Raw genomic sequence first — 18,037 nt, forward strand, 5'->3', positions numbered from 1 at the left:
GCTCTGTTTCATAAAGAGGCTTTGAACAGTGATGCTAAATGAAGATTCTCCCCTCAGAACAATAAAGCTCTAAAGAGCTGGCAGACCATGTCTGCTGTGCTCTGGCATTGGTGGTCTTTTGACCACTTCTAGCCCTCATGTGCTTCAAATTAAAATGATTTCAATTAAATGGTCATAGTTGTTTTTGAACACCTGTTAGTGCTTTGGTAATACAGTGTTAAAATATACATTTTAAATAAAAAATATATTTTATTATAAGGAACTGTTGAATAAATGGAATACATGCGAATGTCTGTGTCTCCTTTCTCATTCTTCTCCTGTTATTGTGTGGAGCCTTAGGATGTCCAGCACTGTTAATTGTAGATCTGAGGGACTCGTAATGAATGAATCTGAACCCTCAAGGCCTTGTAGGCAGAAACACCCACAGGCACGCGCATTCAGATGGCATCAACTTCCTTTAATAACTCTTGGTGGATCTGTGGACACTTCACTCAAGAAGCTGTAAGAGTTCAGAGCCTTCAATACTCACCATAATGAGGTGGTGAAGAGAGAGAGAGAGAGAGAGAGAGAGAGAGAGAGAGAGAGAGAGAGAGAGAGAGAGAGAGAGAGAGAGAGAGAGAGAGCGAGCGAAAACAGGCAACACTTCAGCACTGGGATTCTCTGAGAGCTTCTCTTTGCCACGAGAGGGGGATGTTCTATGTGGAAGATGTAAACTTGTGGATAAGAATGATGCACATGGTAATTGGATTTTCCACAGTTCCTTGGCTTGATGCATTGATAATTTACAGAGTTATAGATATCACTGCAATGTTACTACAGTTACTACAAATGTGACATAGTAAATAACAAATTATCTATTTCATTTAGACACACTAAATAATTTCCCATATAGATGACTGCACTATTGTCCTGCTGGGTAGCGTTTGTGCTCTCTTCAGAGAAACTTGCTACATTCAGGGTGTTAATGTATAAGGACATGGGTTTGGATGGGATTTATATTGCTCTTGTGCTATAATGTAAAAGTGAAATACACTGACTGAAAGTGCTAAGGTTAACCGATGGATGCATAGTTCGTCATAATAAATTTCACTGTTCTGCACAACTGGCTGTTTTCTGCTTTTACAGGGGTGTTTATTTCACTGGGAGAAGGTCATCTTTGTGCATTTAATGTCCATATGTCACTTTGAGTCCACAACAATTTTGAGAGTGAGAACAAATCAAACCTCCAGGCAACCTGTTCAACTCATATGTAATAAGATTAGCTTTATTAAGCTTTCATTATATTATTTCAACTGTAGAGTCAGGTGCACCTCCACTTCTGACTGAGTAAAGCCTGGGGTCTGATACCCACAAAGTCCAAAGTTACAGCCAGAATGAGGCTAAGGATAAAAGTCGGAGCCCCAAATCTTTGCATCCTCCCAGCTCAACAGTACCACTGCATCACAGCACTCTCTGCCAGTTCAAACAGTTCCTCTGCCAGCGCACATTGTGAACAACTGACAGTCTTGACTGGAATACACAAAGACACTAGCTGAACCACAAGCTGCAGTGACTTCCCATATCTTATTTTTGCACAGTTATTGCATGCACTCTTTGTTTGTTTCCTTTGCAATATTGTATCTTACATAATAATGACACCTTCAGAATATATTCGTAAATGATCCATGAGGGGAGGGGAGGCAATTAATTTAATTAAAGTAATTACATTATTCCCGGGTCCGTAAACATCCCAAAAGCCCTGTTGTAATATTTGAGAGCAACCTGATATCATCCACAATAATTATTTAGAGTCCAATGATTTTTAGAGTTTTGTTCAAAATGTTTTCTCTCTTTATGTTTGGCTCCATCCTCACCTTGAAAAGGATTGCATACCTACAGCTGGGATCACAGGCAGACTCAGATATGGAAGTAAACATGCATCACAATACCTTTAGGCACTGCTCAGCTTCCTGCCGTTTAAGAATATCATTCTAGCATGTATGTACTTCTTGTTTTTCTGCAGGTCCCCACTCATCAATCTCCCAGAGCTGTGTAGTAGTCAACCCCCTCCCCCTGCCCCCTGAAACATGTTCCGTCTATGATCTCCACTCTGCCTGTCCTCACTCCTCCCCCCCCCCCCCCCCCCCTCTGTGTGGAGCAGGAGGAGCAACTGTGATGTGGATTTGTAAAGTGGCACACCCATTTGATTTGACATCGCAGAATTTGTGAACAAGCGTCAATAAAAAGCTGCACTGCCAATGACCTTGCATTGTTTATCATTCTTTAATTCCACCTTTTTGGTCTACAGATTAACTCCATTCCTTATTTGTTCTGACACATATGCAGTTGGAGGTTGTAAAGAATACGCAGAGCAAAGAAATGCTGCTCTCTTCTTTTTTTTTCAGGAAAACCGATGCAAAGACTTCAGTAGGAACACATGAGCATAAATTATTGATGCAATAAGAATATACTGGTCTCATGAGTTCAATTAGACATGGTAGTTTGAACAAGACAGCAAATTCATCTCTGGATGAAGGTTATGATGGGAAGTACCAATTTTATCCTGGGAGAGAAAAAAAGTAAGAATAGTACACAAAGTCTACAAGGATGGATGAAGCTACCTAATCCATGAAAGAAGTATATTTAAATTCATATAACCATGTAGAAAGGTAAATAAATTCATTTCTAACAGCACGATAGTTTGACATCCTAAACATGTATTATTTCCTTAACAGTTTTTTTCCAAAATAGGACATGCTGTATTTGGGATTTACTGTGGTCCCAGTACTTTGGCTGTAAGGTAAACAAACATGCAATTGTGTATTTAACAAATATTGTATTATATATAGGTTATAAATGCGTTGTTACTACGTGCTACACTTGCGTTGTTACTACGTGCAAGACTCCTTATGGAGTCTGAAGAACCTTCATTTGGAACTAAGAGTCCAGGCAAGTTTATGATTATTCTGTCACTTCAACACCCCATGCGCCAAGTCAGAGGTCAGCTGTAGCGATATCTCCCCGTACTAGGTCACTACATCTTAGGATAGACAAGAGCGTGGGGGAGGGGATGTTTTCGTTAAGCGTTTGTCTCCGGTGACACGCGGTGGTTCCGCTGTCTTGTGCATTGTTCGCGGTAGTACCTAGCTACAGAACGGCGGTAGTACCGGTGTTATCTAACGTCCCACCTCCAGCGCATCATTCAGCGCGGATTTCATCCGCGGGACCTCCGACAGCCTGCATAGCCGTGGATGAACCTGCCAGGGTAAAAAACAAAAAAAAAGCGGCTTTTGTGTGACTTGCTGTCATATTTGACTTAGGGAACGTGGGGGAAACACGTTATGACAACGTAGACGATTCTGTTCGCCTGTGTCTTTGTCTCTTTTTAACACTGCTGCGAAGAATAGCATGTGCAGAAAACACAGACCGACGGCGCGCACCATCCTTCTGTCAGATGAACCAAACTGGGATAGGCACTGAAAACCCGTGTGAAAGCGAGGAACTAACTTAACCGAAACAAGTGAGTTACACGGATTTTCTTTTTAGTCCCAGTGACAGACATTAGTTTATTTAACGCGAAACAGAGGTTCGTTTTCATAAATATATTGCACCTCGTCGTTTTTTTTTCCCATGGCAATACGCTACGTACATATTTTAGCGTCTGTTGTCGCCTGTTTCTTTTCAGCTTGTCTGCCTAGCCACGTGAAAGCGACACACCTTTAGTTTTCGTTATGTCAAAGTTATTAGCTAGCTGGCTACTGTGGAGAATAGCCCTCTCAGTCAGACTTTAATACGCGCGCCAGTTTTAAACATATGGGGGGTGAGTGTCCTAGACTCAGGATTATTTTTTTTTAGGTGCTTTCTTACGTGGTTCTTTGTAAAATAAACTGATTCAGCGAGGTTTGCTGGTCTGCTTACTTGTAGTTTTATTGACACGTTCTCGATTAAATCTGACTGAATAATAGATTATTAGCTACATAAAGCGGAGCAGTGAGGAGAAGTATACCTTGTCACTATTTTTCGTTCGTGTTTTTTACGGGCTAAATAAATCGTAATTCCATAACTGACAGCTATAGCTACTGCGCCTGGTGAATTTTCAAGAAGCGCTGGTGTTCATATCAATGGGTTTTTAAAAGCGGAGTCTCGCCAGACGTGCGTCGAAATTTATTCTTCTTCTGTCATTAAAGTGCCATAGCACACCAGGGGCTCTTGTCGTAGGCTACTATCAGTTCTCATAACGGGGGCTGTAACGCTACTGTGTTGTTTTTTTAACTAACGTGTGCACTAATGCCTCAGATGATATAGGCCTAAATTACCTGGGGAAAATGTATCATTAGTAAAATGACTCAAATAAAGAGTGCGGTTTTTGTTTTTTGTTTTTTTTGCCAGCACAGTAATACATAATTGAGATAATATACCTTGGATTATTGGGATAATTTTCGATTACAATAATCTTGTAGTGTGGTGTTTATTAGGAGAATGCAGTTATTGCAGCTGTGTGATTTGTCAGTCTTAGGCTACTTTATATTTTGACCCAAAATTTCAGGTCTGAAAGACTTCATACATATAGCAAACTCTGAGAGCGAAACTTCTCCTAATCTTCTCCCTCACTGCTCTGCAAACATTCATTTTATTGATAGCTGTTGGAAAGAATTTTCACTGATAAATTCAAGTTTTTGAAGCTTTTTTGTATTTCGGTCTCACACATTCCCTGGATGTGAGTGTTTTTTATTCGGGCTCTCCACACACAGTCACAGACCTTTTTCTAACAAGATCTATCCCATGCATCCAGGTTTTATAGCGCTTCTTTCTAGTTTTGGACTCAGAATGACCTTCTGCAACTGGAAATGCAAAACTAATACCGGTTTAATTGGGTGCGTTTCAGAAATACACACACTATCATGTTTCTTTTGCTTAAGTCCCTGTTCCTCTTGGCTTAGCGGTGGTATGAGCAGGCAGCTATGAAAATGCCTCTCGACACCACTCATTGAAGACTTGCTTATGGTTATTAATAATTCGCATGAGGTTGCTAAAAACCCCCTGCCATTAAATTAACTGATAATCTCCCAAATCATGTTCAAGGCATCTCCTCACACACCAACCCCCCACATACCAACCATTAATGTTCCACTCTGAATAAGAGAAGACAGGCTTGAATGGAATTGTTCAAGCTTTGCTCTGTGTTTCATAAAGCACGCTTTCCTGTGGGCTCTGTTGCTTGTTCTGTGTGTGTCCGAGCCGATGGACTGCACTGCTGTTTGCTCTGCCACCTGGAAGCTCTTACTTTCAGGAATTGCACCTGTTTTTGGCAACAGGCTTGTCCAGACCCTGGAGCAGCCATGGGCTTCTGCCACACTGCCCTGTTTGGGTAAGCTAGAGTCATGGGCATCTGTACTGAGGACCTCATCCAAATGTTGGATAAAGTGGAGATGCAGCATAAAGAGGAAAGTGATCACAGCTAAAGGTCTGCCCTCACCACTTCATCTGCTCCTAACAGAATCAGAAAGGAGCAATTTGAGTCTTAAATAGAAACATTAAAACGATCACTGGTGGCCTGTCAATGAAACAAACATCTAATCACGCTCACTTAATGAGATTTTCTTGCAATTTTGCTTTCACGCCTGTGTAAGAGATGGTGGAAATCCTGCCTGACTCATGCTAATTGAGTATGAATTCAGAGCCTGAGGCCAGAGGAGATGCTCGGCTCTGTAGGAACCTGCCTGATTGCCAGCGGACACCACAGAGCAACGAGCAGACAGATCAGCAACAGCTCAATGAGCAAACAGATCATTATCAGTTCACCGCATCCACCCGCTCCCTTTCACTTGTCCTGTTGCCATTCAGTTAACTTAAGAGTCCAGCACAAAGCTCCCTCCCCAGAATTCAGTAATCCTATAATAATAGAAAGCCGCAATAGAGGACATCACCCGAAGCTGTAATTAAACCTAAAAGTGAGGGTAGGAAGGCAAAATTTCCCAGGAGAGAGGGCATTTTTCTCAGAGGAATGGCAAACTCATAAAAAACTTAAACTCCTCTAAATTACTCTCAGAACAGTGCCAAATCCGCAGAGGAACCAAGGCAAGGCTTATAATGTCTACATGCCAGGGTCACCTTTTAATACCAGAACTGTCCAGTGGGAACAGAAACTGGATGCAACCATTGAAAATGATGATGATGATGTAATGATAACGCCTTGCACAAACCTACCACATGTGTTCCTCCTAACAGAATAGCATTGGTGAACCAAAAGCTTTGAAAATGTGGATCTATTTTTGTCTATGGTAAAATGAGTGCCCTTGATTTATCTGTAAGTGTGTTTGTGTGTGTGTGTGTGTGTGTGTGTGCATGCATGTGCATGTGTGTCTGTGTGTGTAATTCTGAAGGGAGTAGTGTTGGAAGACAGTGTACATTGGGTGAGTGTTTTAATGGGTTTAAATGAAGATACTGAAATGGTTTTATACATTCAATAAGTGCATAATTAACTCATAGCTGATATTCTCCTCTTTATCATTTTCATCATTCTAAGGTTTCCCTCTGAATGTGTTGCACAATAGATTTGCTTTTAGCCATGCTACCATTTAGTGGTGATGGGTTTTTTCTTTTTTTTGTGTTAGGATTTTTCATCTGCTGTGTCCCTCTGTAAGACTCGGTGGAGGCGCTATTACTGGCAACTACTTCACTTAGATATTGACTCTCTTCATCGTTTTAAGATTGGACCGAACTGCAAATGATCCTCTGAGGGCAAATGTGATTGGACACAGCACAGTGCAGAGCTCACAGGTCGCAGTCTTGTAGCACAGAGAGCAGGAAACAGAGCCTTTAGGGGCTCGTTTGCAGCTGCAGCTGGTTTTGGGCATCACTGCCTTTTCCATCTCTTGTGTCTTACCTGGAAGCAAGACATGATAACATCATGAGCAGTCAAGTGAAGCAACTGTTTAGTGAATACCAAATGCAGGACAGGATTATGGTTTATCCTGTATTTGGGTTTGAGGGTTAGACTTGATTCAGGTTTCAGGGTTAGACTGGATTCGGGTTTATGTGTTAGATTTGAGTCTAAACGTTTTAGAAGCATAGAGCTGTACATGAATCAAAATCCTTCATCCGTGTAAAAATGCAGATGACAGGAGTTGTGTTGTTCATTAAACTGTCAGATTTAATGAACATGTAAAAGCAATAATGTATCAAAATAAATTAGGTTCAGTGATTGAGTTAGGATAAATGGCCTGCATTTGCTATTTGTTTCAAAAGTGGATTTTTCTAAAATTCTGTCTGAACACTGCATCACTTTCATATGCAGGAGAAATAGTAAGAATCAGTTATAAACCACTTAGGTGGCTTCCCAGCTGCCTCCTCCTGTAGTGGCAGCTAAATTGGCTTTACATAAATGAGGTAATGGGTTCACTGTGCAGCACAGCTGAAGGAAGTGTCCACGAGTAGTTACCTTGGAGAACCTACACATGTGGCTTGTTTCATGAGGCTGACCAAGGCATTCCCAGGGCCCTGGGGGTAATGGCAAAACCTCTGAAATAGAGGAATTATGTAAAAATACTTGAAAAGGTAATTATGCAAATAGATGTGTGGGTGTAGAGAGATAGGGCTTATCATGGTGAATTCTGTTACTGTATCTGATCCACACAGTCAACCGGTGTGTACAGATGAAACCCAGCATCATTCTGCTCTCTGGTGAGGGATGGGCTTTTCCAGTACTGAAACAGATGCTGACAGTACTATGATGATGAGGTTCATTTGTAGCTGTTGTGTTGTGAGGGCTATGTGCAATGAGGGAGAAATGTGTCCATCTTTCTGTTTCTGTCTCAGCATTATTCTCATCTTAATCCTTATTTTATGTGTCTCTCTCTTTCCCCTCAAGCTCTCTTTCTCTATTTCTCCTTTTTCCCTCTTATCTTCCCTCACTCTCCCTCTCTCTGGCTTTGTCCTCCCTGGATGACGATGTCATGGATAATAGAAGGAGCTCTTGAGTGCTTTATGTCTCCCTGCTTTGCCCTTGGCACAAGCATTGAACCTTGCTGACTCATAATGCACCTTGCTCAGGATTTTCTCCCTTGCCCCTACATTGTTGCTCTTATTCACACAATTTGTGTTTAATTAAGCAGAAAAAGAAGACAATGAAGAAGAAAAAGTTCCAAAACATCAATTATACCTCTTGCACACACGCAGACACACACACACACACACGCACATTTACCCACACACACATGCACAGAGACAGGAACACACATATCTTGTCAAGGACATTTGAGTGTTTCTCCATGAGGGCTAGCACAGTGGAGCAGAAGTGTCCTCCCACTGGCCCAGACAGTTGGTGGCATTTTCCACTGACCCTCCCACATGCCGTCTCTCAGCACAGAGTGATGTCATAGTGAAACAGTGGAGCTGTGCTATTCTGTACTGCGCTGCTGCTCTGTACTGCTCTGTGCTGCTCCATACTGCACTGTGCTGCTCCGTACTGTGCTGTGCTGCTCTTTAGTGCTCTTTAGTGCGCTGTGCTACTCTGTACTGCGCTGTGCTGCTATGTACTGTGCTGTTCTGCTCTCTGCTGCTCTGTACTGCTCTGTTCTGCTCTGTGCTGGACTCTTCTTCTCTGTGGAGCTCTATGGTCCTCCATTCTGTCCCCTGCAGGCTCCTGTGGTTTGGCAACCCTGAACTGGAAACTAAACCTAAACATTAAATGGTGATTTCATTTTACTTCTTTCCAGTGTGACCTGATTGGCTGGCACTGACATGAAGACATATATAGAGTGTTTTAGTTACTACATGCTTTCTGTGGTAAAGGTTTACTACCCTATGTCTAAAGGTAACAATGAAGAGAGTTCATTTTCAGACTAGACAGATAATGTGAAAAGTTAGCAAAGCTAAGCTGTTGTTGTGCATTTTTTTTAGGGGTGTCCTAAAAGGGCAGCATCGGTCAGCATCTAGTTTCTGTAAACCCCATTACAATCCAACATTCTCCATCACTTTACCAAATACAGTCCTATCCTTGGCAGCTTTTCTCGATTATAGAGCTCAACTGTAAGAATTAGCTAAAAGGCTGTGTGTGTGTGTGTGTTCTAACTTCTTAGAAGTGGTGGCCAAAAGACGTTAGAAAATGAAGCAAGTTCCTTTGGTTATGTGTGAGTGGTATCTGCAACTAGTTCCTGGCTTGTATTCTGACACTATTTGTTTTATCTGTTGATCTCTTGTCATTTCTCCATCCCCTCTCCCCCACACACTCATTCTTTATCTTATTTTTTCTCTTGTGTTCTCTCCTTCTTTCTGTCTTTCCCTATCCATTTAGATTTCTTACTCCCATACTCTCTCACTAACTTTACTCACTCTGATTAGCTCACTGTGAACACTAGACCTGCAGGTGTACATGCATGTGCGTGTGTGTGTGTCTGGGTGGGTTTGTGCATGAACGTGAGTGTGATTGTGTGTATGCAGGTCTGTGTATGTGTGAGCTGCTGATCAGTTATCTCCGGGTGGTTGCCGACTGCCCCATCTGCTCTAGTCCTCCCTGTTCCTCTCCCCTGTTGAGAAACCCATCAGTAAGACTGTCTCCTGCCCAGGCCAGGGTTATTCCACCAACCAGTCCTCCGGCAACTGCCAGACCACCAGCAACTGCCTCTGCTGCACACAGAGGGGGTTGGGGGCGGGGGGACTGGGAGAATGGGAGTCTGTGGGAAACCTTTGCAGAACGGATATTGTGTAATGATTTGTAGTGTAAAATGTGATGTGTGTATGTGTACTTGTGTTTTACTTGTATGGAGACATACTAGTTTAGAGTGGCCTTCACCTGAGATGGGTTGTCACTTAATCACTCTGTGTGCTGAAGAGTATGTGTTTATATGCACTATGGGGACAGCATTGATCACCTACTCTCTGCGCCTGTGGCTGCCTGAGGCTGGCCTGGGGGTGCTGCATAGCCTCCACAATCTGGAATAATGATCTTACAATGAAATCCGTTATTTAATTAAGATCATGATGACTTGAAGGAGCTGGGTATCCATTTTCTTGTAGGTGTTGTTTTGGGGAGGAGCAGTCCACTGAGAGCTGATCTTATAAGCAGCTGTAGTCAGACTTGCATGTTTGTGTTGCAAGGCTAAAGGAACCTTAGGGGCAGATTAATGGTTCTCTGCCTGTTAGGCAGCTCAGAGTAATACAATGCAAAAGCAATAATGTTTCTCTGGGATGAACTTTACAATAGAAATAATATTTTTTTGTAATCCATTGTGGCTGTGATGAAGTGTACAATAAGAGAAAGGCTGAAGATATACAGAGATCACCTATTCTTGTCAAAATAACCAGTGTATTCTTGTTTCTTACTAATGTGCCGTACAGTTGCTGTTGATTCTAATGTTCTTAATTGCTTGGGCATGGCTTATTGATTTACCCTAATTTTGTTAGTGACCTGCTTCACTGGCATGGCATATTCTTGAGCTTTTGTTCACCCTCTTATACATAAACTACTGAAGCAATGACACTTAGCTGGCCACAAAACTGCTATGTTTAACTATGTTTATAAAGGGTAAAGATTCCTACATGGTTAACCCGGTATAGATTTGTACACTCTTTAACTAAATTTGGAACTTTTTATTTTAACCTCATCATTTTTCATTTCAACTCCAGTGTGCAGTAGCGAAGAGCAGAAATAAGATAAAAGTGCTACATCCAGTAACTTTCAGTCTGCAGTGAATAGTATGCAGTTATTACAATTTATTTATCTCTTTTATGCTCTTTTAACACTGAAAAATCCTTGAACATCCTATAGTTTTGTTAATCCATAAAAAATAAACCGACAACATTGTGAGGTCTGGGGTAACATTGTCTGTGTTGCGTTTTTAGCCACTGAGGTGGCCAAAGGGTAAACAGATTACAAGTAACTCTGAGCTATGAATTAGGGGTGCACTCCAGGACTGCATGTATGGACATCCACATCTATCAAATGGTTTGTGGTTAATTACTTCAGCCTTGGCAATCTGTGTGTCTTCCTTTCATAGTTTGAGAGCTCCCCCTGCTGGACCGGAAGACAGTGTCTGAGGCTCTAGTCCTGCAGGTCATGAGCGGTGTAAAGTGCCATATTGGACAGGATGTGGAGAAACAGGGCAGCAAGCTGCCAAAGAAATGGAATGATCCCAACAAGGTGAGCTACTTCAAAAGTCTCCTCAGCTCTGCTTTCAGTATTTAAGAAGGAGCTGAAGGAAGTCAATCAAACAGGATGAGAATCTTTCTGCATCCATGCAAAAGCCAGGACACTTTTCCGGATGGATAAAATATGTCATGTCACATATTATGGCATAGACGACAGGCATCAGTGCAAACAAAATGCAAATTAAGCCTGGTCATTTTATGTCGAGAACTGAGCACAGTCATTTCTACTGGACATGGGTATTGGGGTGGTGGGAATATGGAATTACCAATATCTCTCCACTGTTATTGTGGAGTATGAAATGTGTAGTTTTAGTTACCCATTTTTGTCTGGCCCTTGGCAGAATGATCAAGAGTTTTCAGAAATTATCTATTTGTGGTTGTTGTTTTTTATGGTAAAGATGTTTAGTGTAATGACACAGTGAGTCTGCATTTACAGTGATAATGAATCTGCACATTTACTGTGATGACTCAGGGATTCTGTACATTTAGTGCGATGTCTAAACCTCTTTGTATTACCTCTTCTTTAAAGTTCTGCTAATATTCTGCTAATACACATGCTTCTTTTTCTGTACTGTTTGTTTCTCTTCTGTCTTCTGTTTCTCTGTTTTTTCTTTCTGCTTCATATTTTATCCTTTCACACAATATGTCTTCATACCATTACATCAGATCCCCACAGATCGGACTATGGTGGTGGGGGGCGCTGCTGGAGCCAGAGACAGCTTAGATGGCCCTGGCTGTCAACTGAAGAAGCGTAGACAACGCTATGTAGAGAAGGACGGCAAGTGTAATGTTCACCATGGCAACGTGCGTGAGACCTACCGCTATCTGACAGACATCTTCACTACGCTGGTGGACCTGAAATGGCGTTTCAACCTACTGGTGTTCACGCTGGTCTACACCACCACTTGGGTCTTCTTCGGCCTCATCTGGTGGCTCATCGCTTACTTGCGTGGCGACCTCGATCATGCAGGTGACAGAGACTGGACGCCCTGCGTCGACAATCTCAACGGCTTTGTCTCCGCCTTCCTCTTCTCCATTGAGACAGAGACAACCATTGGCTATGGCTACCGTGTCATCACGGAGAAGTGTCCGGAAGGCATCGTACTGCTGCTGGTGCAGGCCATCCTGGGTTCCATCGTCAATGCCTTTATGGTGGGCTGCATGTTTGTGAAGATCTCACAGCCCAAGAAGCGTGCCGAGACGCTGATGTTCTCGCAGAACGCCGTCATCTCAATGCGGGACAACAAGCTGTGCCTGATGTTCCGTGTGGGGGACTTACGCAACTCGCACATCGTGGAGGCGTCAATCCGCGCAAAGTTGATCCGCTCCAAACAGACTAAGGAAGGAGAGTTCATCCCCTTGAACCAGACAGACATCAACGTGGGCTTTGACACGGGTGACGACCGCCTGTTCCTTGTGTCTCCACTCATCATCTGCCATGAGTTCAACGAGAGTAGCCCCTTCTGGGAAATCTCTCAAGAGCAGCTGGCACGAGAGGAGTTTGAGATTGTAGTCATTCTGGAGGGCATGGTGGAAGCCACAGGTAAACCTCTATAGTGGAGAAATTTGTATGCTTTGGTAGATGGGAGAGCGTAAGCGATGGAAGGGCACAGAGATGGGGGGACTGAATACAGGACCAAAATGAAATTAACCAAGACATATTTTAAATTTCAATCTTCCACCTGACATTTTGCTACTTAGTTTAAATATTTACAATCTAGAATGAATCAAAACTATGAAAGTGAAACTTATCCTGGCTGCTAATGGTGTATAGATCCCCTCTAGCATATACAAGGTGACATCCAGAGCTAAGCCCTCTTGTTAGCTGTGCCATCAATGGGATTAGCTTCAGAATCTTCCTGGGAATCACTAATTAACACTGGCGGTGAATGCACTTGACAAAGACTGCAATTATACCTGGCTAATTGGTTCAGGTATTGTACTGTGTGCCATCATGTGTGGATAAGCCTGGCTGGGAGGATGAGCTCTGGAGGTAAGGAGTAGTCAGAAAAACCCAGCTTCTATCCATAGATATGCCTCAGGGAAATTGAAAATCAGAAGCAGAGAGGTTATTGAGGCTCTGTCCCTGTCCCTGTCCCTTTCTCACTTTCTCGATCTGTCACACACACACACACACACACACACACACACACACACACACAAGTGACTTGTACCTCAGATGGGGGGGAGGCACTGAAGGAGTTTTTTACATTTTTCCTGATGTCCATGTACAATTCTCTTTATCTGTTAAAGTTTTTCTGCTACTGTGCCTTTAAGATGGACACAAGCTAAATAACCGCTATAGGTTGGACAGCTCAAACTCCAGCCACATTTGTTAGGGCACACCCCCTCTTTCTTTATGCCAAGAGAAAACACAACAAAAGAATGCATTCTCTTATATATTAGTGAGCCATGATCATCCATAATCAATATACATGTGCCTTAATTTCCATTGACTGCGTTCTTATCACAAAAATAATATCAATTTAGCAAATATCTGACATTTAATGCTCATTAATTAGCAACCTTACATAAAGCATGTTAAGATAGCCACATTAATTGAATTACCAACGTAGTGTAAAATAATTATCATAAGAAATTGTAAAAACTCAAGTTTCTCAGAGTTCAAGCTTATTATTTAGGGTTAATACTTGAGGCGTCTCTATATACATTAATGAACATTAAATGTGTAGAACGTTTTTACATTGTGGAAATTGCTTTTTCTACCTTCCTATCAATTGAACTCCATGTCAGACCACAGCTCATTCACACAAAAAAAAAGTCAAAATAGAGCATCTTTAAGTACTAATAATGGACCATCATTGAGGAAAATGGAACAAAACAAATAAAATAGTAAGCCAAGGGCAGTAGTCTGCTTTATATATTTTTAGCAGTGAAAATAGACAGATACTGCAAGATAGACAATTACTGACAAAAACAATAAAATGAAATAAGATAGGCCTTTATTGATCCCCAGAGAGAAAATTCAGATGTCACAGCAGTTTACCATTTAGATGATTGGTTAAAAATAATAACAAATATAGTACAAAAAGGTAGTATAAGTAGTATGAAATATAAGTGTAATAAAGTAGAATAATATACATAGTACATCAGTGTAGCAGCAGTATAGCATATAAAATCTTTTAAAAACTTAAACAGGTTTAAGCATCTCACAATGAGAGCTATGACAAGTTGTAGTACTAGTATGGTGGCGACTTTGATGCACAAAGCAGCAGCCAACGTAGCGTCTGTGTATATGTCTTTGGTACGGTCAGCTAACCGAAACAAGCATGTGAACTGCAATATAATTATGTTGGCCAAAACTTCTGTAGGCCCCTGAGGTGGAGCTATGTATGCAATTGATGACATCAGAGTGAGTTCAAAATGAACTGTTTTTCCATCTTAGAATCCACATATGAACTGTATGGACTGGGGGAATGGATGGTGTGTTTTGAAACTTTAACAATATTTACACATTACCTTTAATTTTTTGGTTTTCATTAAAGTGAGGTAAATTCAATTTTACTTTTTACTTTTACTTTACTTTAACTGAATATTTCTACATTTTTGTTTTCTTTCCTCGTGTAGTAGTACGATTGTCACGTTTCTTTCTTTTTGCCCTTGTTACTCAAGGTCAGCCTACTTTCTGTCAGATGGAGTCCTACAAAGGCTATAATTAGAAATGAGATCAGTAAATAGAAAAAAAAAAGCTTTTTTCATGCGAATATGTTAGCCTGAGGTCTTAGGAAATTAGTCAAACTGATATTTTAAATACTTTAGCAATATCTGAAACAACTGCATGTAAAGTAGAACGTGATTTTTTTTAAATGCATTTGCTATTGTAGCTAATTGCACTGTTGCATTAAATAGTGCTGTTGTTAACACTAGACTAGACTTTAAGTGAATGCATGATAGGGCTTTTCTGTTTGCTATGTATTGTGTTAGTGTTTTGATTAAAGCACCACACCATTCACAGTATTCACCATTCATTTAGCTGGGCTGGTGAGGGATTCTGACCATACAGTCCATACAGTGATACTTGCTGGCTAATCAAACCCATTTAACCTTAGCCATAGATTTGTGAAGACCATTAAAGGATTAAAAGGGTTAAATTGTTCTCAAACTGTGTAATTTGAACAACTGGAACAATGTAATAAAAAGGGACTTTCTAAAGGCAGTGATGCAGAGAAAACACTTTTCAAAGGACAAGAATTTCTGTTTGAAGCCTCAATGATAGGCAAAGGAGCAAACTATGAGATTCTTTCAAAACTGATGATGAAAATGTCTTTGATGTAAAAGCAGAATTTAAATTACAACATTTAACTTGGGACTTCCACAATGCAAGATATACAAGCTTATTACAGACAAAATGTTTTTTATAGTCAGTGTTGCCCACACAATGTTGCTGAACAGAGTATGTGGAATTGTGCATTTCCACATGTTCTCCTGATTAAATGTATTTTTCCTACACAAAGTTTCAAATAATTCAGAAAAGCTGTTTAACATTGTAGAAAATATCACCTATGTATATATTAACTAGAATCAAATTACAAATTACTACTAAAACTACTAAAACAAAAGGATAAAGCACCAGAGATGGAAGAGAGGGAGAGCGCGCACACACCTCTTTGAATATGCGAGGCACGTTGGTTGCCTATTTGTTCCGCTAGTCGGTTCATCGCTGTGGATAATATGTACTCTAACTGATCTGGCTCTTCAACTTGAGAAAAACATGGGAATGCTCACATTCTATTTATAGGATTGCCACATGTATACTGTGTGTTTGGGGGTGAGGGGGCCTGGAGGTCATGTGGAAATTATTATTGGTATGTTTAAGGCCAAATCCCTTAGAGGTTATGATCTGTGATACTGGAGGCAACGCCAAGGCTCCACTAATCTGCTCTCATTAGTCAGGGATCAAATCAGATTATGATTACAATTACATGTCCTCATTCTATAGAAGTGATAACGTGAACACATATTTTTAGGACATTCTCTCTTCAGCATGAATGCCTTGGTTGCTTCAGTATCATTTTAGAATTCTGCAGCATATCTTAGTTTTGTAATGTGATGCCAATTATAGATTATAAGGATGAAAGTAATGCTACAGTGTACTGAAAATGTTTTCTAACTTCCCTCTTCATAATCTATTCTCTCTCTATCTGCCACTCTTTTCCCTCCCTTCTTCTTTGTCTCTCTGTAGGGATGACATGCCAGGCACGCAGTTCATACCTGGACTCTGAGGTGCTTTGGGGTGAACGTTTCACCCCAGTGCTCTCACTGGAGGAGGGATTCTATGAAGTAGACTACGACACTTTCCACCATACCTACCCCACACCCACACCCACCTGCTCTGCCCGGGAACTATCTGAGTTGGCTAAGAAAGGGGAGGCGATCCCACTGCCCCCACTTTCACCTCCTGCCAGTGTGAGTGACACCCCAAATCCCCAGTCACCCAGGGACAGGTGGGAGGAGGGAGCAGGACAGGAAGAAGGAGAAGAGGAGAATGTTAGCAACGGTGATGTGAAAAAAATGGACACTGAATATGAATGACACAAGCAGTGAGCATCCTGCCAAAGGCCCTTATAATCCCTCTGTAGTGTGGCAAGGGAAGAGAACTCAAGGTTTTTGCAATGGCAAAATGAACTGTGGGATTTAACTTTGCTAATGCAGACCACTGCTCTGCACAACTGTCACACAAATACTTGACCTGCATTCACGCTTATTAAGATACTTACAGTGATATTACAAAAATGTAGGTCTGTATTACGCTGGGCCATATCAACTTCAAATAATTCAATGCAGGCAATCTCTGAAGAGAGACTAGAATCAGATGCTGTTTTACGATAGCATTAATTGAATACATTTTTAGATTAACTGTTTTAGCTGGTAAACATGTAATAAAGCACTTTCAGCATGCTTTTCCCACATTAATTATTTTATTCTGTATTAATGTATACATTATGTCTTCACTGTTTTATGCATTGTATTGTGTTTGCTTTTGGGGTTTTAAGATGTGTGTTTAATTTGAACATATGCAGATGTTATGCTCATCCTGTGTGTTTTTAACTGTATTTAATTTGAACCCATACATGTGAAATGCTCATCATGTGTTCTGAACCAAGCAACAATGCATCACTTCTGAGTAAATCTAACATGAAATTTCAGGTCTCATGTTCTGCTCTCGGTGTATTTAATTTGGTCACACACCTGCAATGTATTGATTTATTGTGTATGTAAAACATTTCCCCTTCTAGCTATCCAATAAGCCTTCAACATGATCTATAGCCCACTGCTAATACGAAACATCTTGATTAAATATTTCATAAGGCGTAATCTAGAGAGCAAAGTTTTGGGTTTATTTACGATTGCGATTAGATGGAGCCCATTGGGCTAATATACATGTTTTATTTACAGATAATGTGCGGGTCAGGAGCTTGTAAGTCTGAAAGGTTAGGACGGTGGTGTAATGCTGACCTGCATTTGTCTAAATGGGTCAACATCGCTGACGTGAAAAGGCCATTTCTCCAGCTCCAGTATGTTACATAGTTGTAGTACTCCTTTCCACTGCACTCGGATCTTAAAATCGACCCATTATAGCTACAGTTTATATATCGCTTGCATTGCTGCAAGTAACGAATGAATTAGTCCATACTTTAACAATGGCAAACGTCGCGTACAGAATACATGGATTTATAATCCACAACGTTAGGTACATGCTGTTAGTTTCAGACAGTACGAGTGACAAGAAGAAGTTGCAGTAGAGGCGACCAATCATGGATGTAGTGGGTTTTGTCTTGTACTTATAGGGTATTAATACTAAATAGCAGTATAACTAATAGTTTGACTAGGCCCACACAGTAGCATCAACTTTGTTTTATCGACACATTAGCGAATTGGAATACATGTC

General features: G+C 41.0%; 1 protein-coding gene across 4 annotated transcripts; it reads left to right on the plus strand.

Annotated features, from left to right (window-relative positions):
* Positions 1 to 3,058: 3,058 nt before the first annotated feature.
* On the plus strand, positions 3,059 to 17,423 carry kcnj21 (potassium inwardly rectifying channel subfamily J member 21). 4 transcript variants are annotated; one of them, XM_027005264.3, is made up of 5 exons: positions 3,059 to 3,244; positions 3,382 to 3,499; positions 10,977 to 11,119; positions 11,794 to 12,670; positions 16,331 to 17,423. In XM_027005264.3, the coding sequence occupies exons 3-5, from the start codon at positions 11,036 to 11,038 to the stop codon at positions 16,678 to 16,680; spliced, it is 1,311 nt and encodes a 436-aa protein (XP_026861065.2). In that variant the 5' UTR covers positions 3,059 to 3,244; positions 3,382 to 3,499; positions 10,977 to 11,035; the 3' UTR covers positions 16,681 to 17,423. The 4 variants fall into 4 exon arrangements, with proteins under 4 accessions (XP_026861065.2, XP_035382232.1, XP_026861063.2 ...); XM_035526339.2 differs by having other exon boundaries at positions 3,387 to 3,499; XM_027005262.3 differs by having other exon boundaries at positions 3,059 to 3,499.
* The last annotated feature ends 614 nt before the right edge of the window (positions 17,424 to 18,037 follow it).

The sequence above is a fragment of the Electrophorus electricus genome, chromosome 1, assembly GCF_041902795.1.
Source record: "Electrophorus electricus isolate QZ-2024a chromosome 1, ASM4190279v1, whole genome shotgun sequence".
NCBI classification, from domain to species: Eukaryota; Metazoa; Chordata; class Actinopteri; order Gymnotiformes; family Gymnotidae; genus Electrophorus; species Electrophorus electricus.

Bases quoted from the DNA above. Each gene is read 5' to 3' on its own strand.
- kcnj21 (XM_027005262.3), top strand. From the start codon at position 11,036: ATGAGCGGTGTAAAGTGCCATATTGGACAGGATGTGGAGAAACAGGGC. The intron at 11,120-11,793 runs GTGAGCTACTTC...CCATTACATCAG, and splicing joins AATGGAATGATCCCAACAAG to ATCCCCACAGATCGGACTAT. The intron at 12,671-16,330 runs GTAAACCTCTAT...GTCTCTCTGTAG, and splicing joins GGGCATGGTGGAAGCCACAG to GGATGACATGCCAGGCACGC.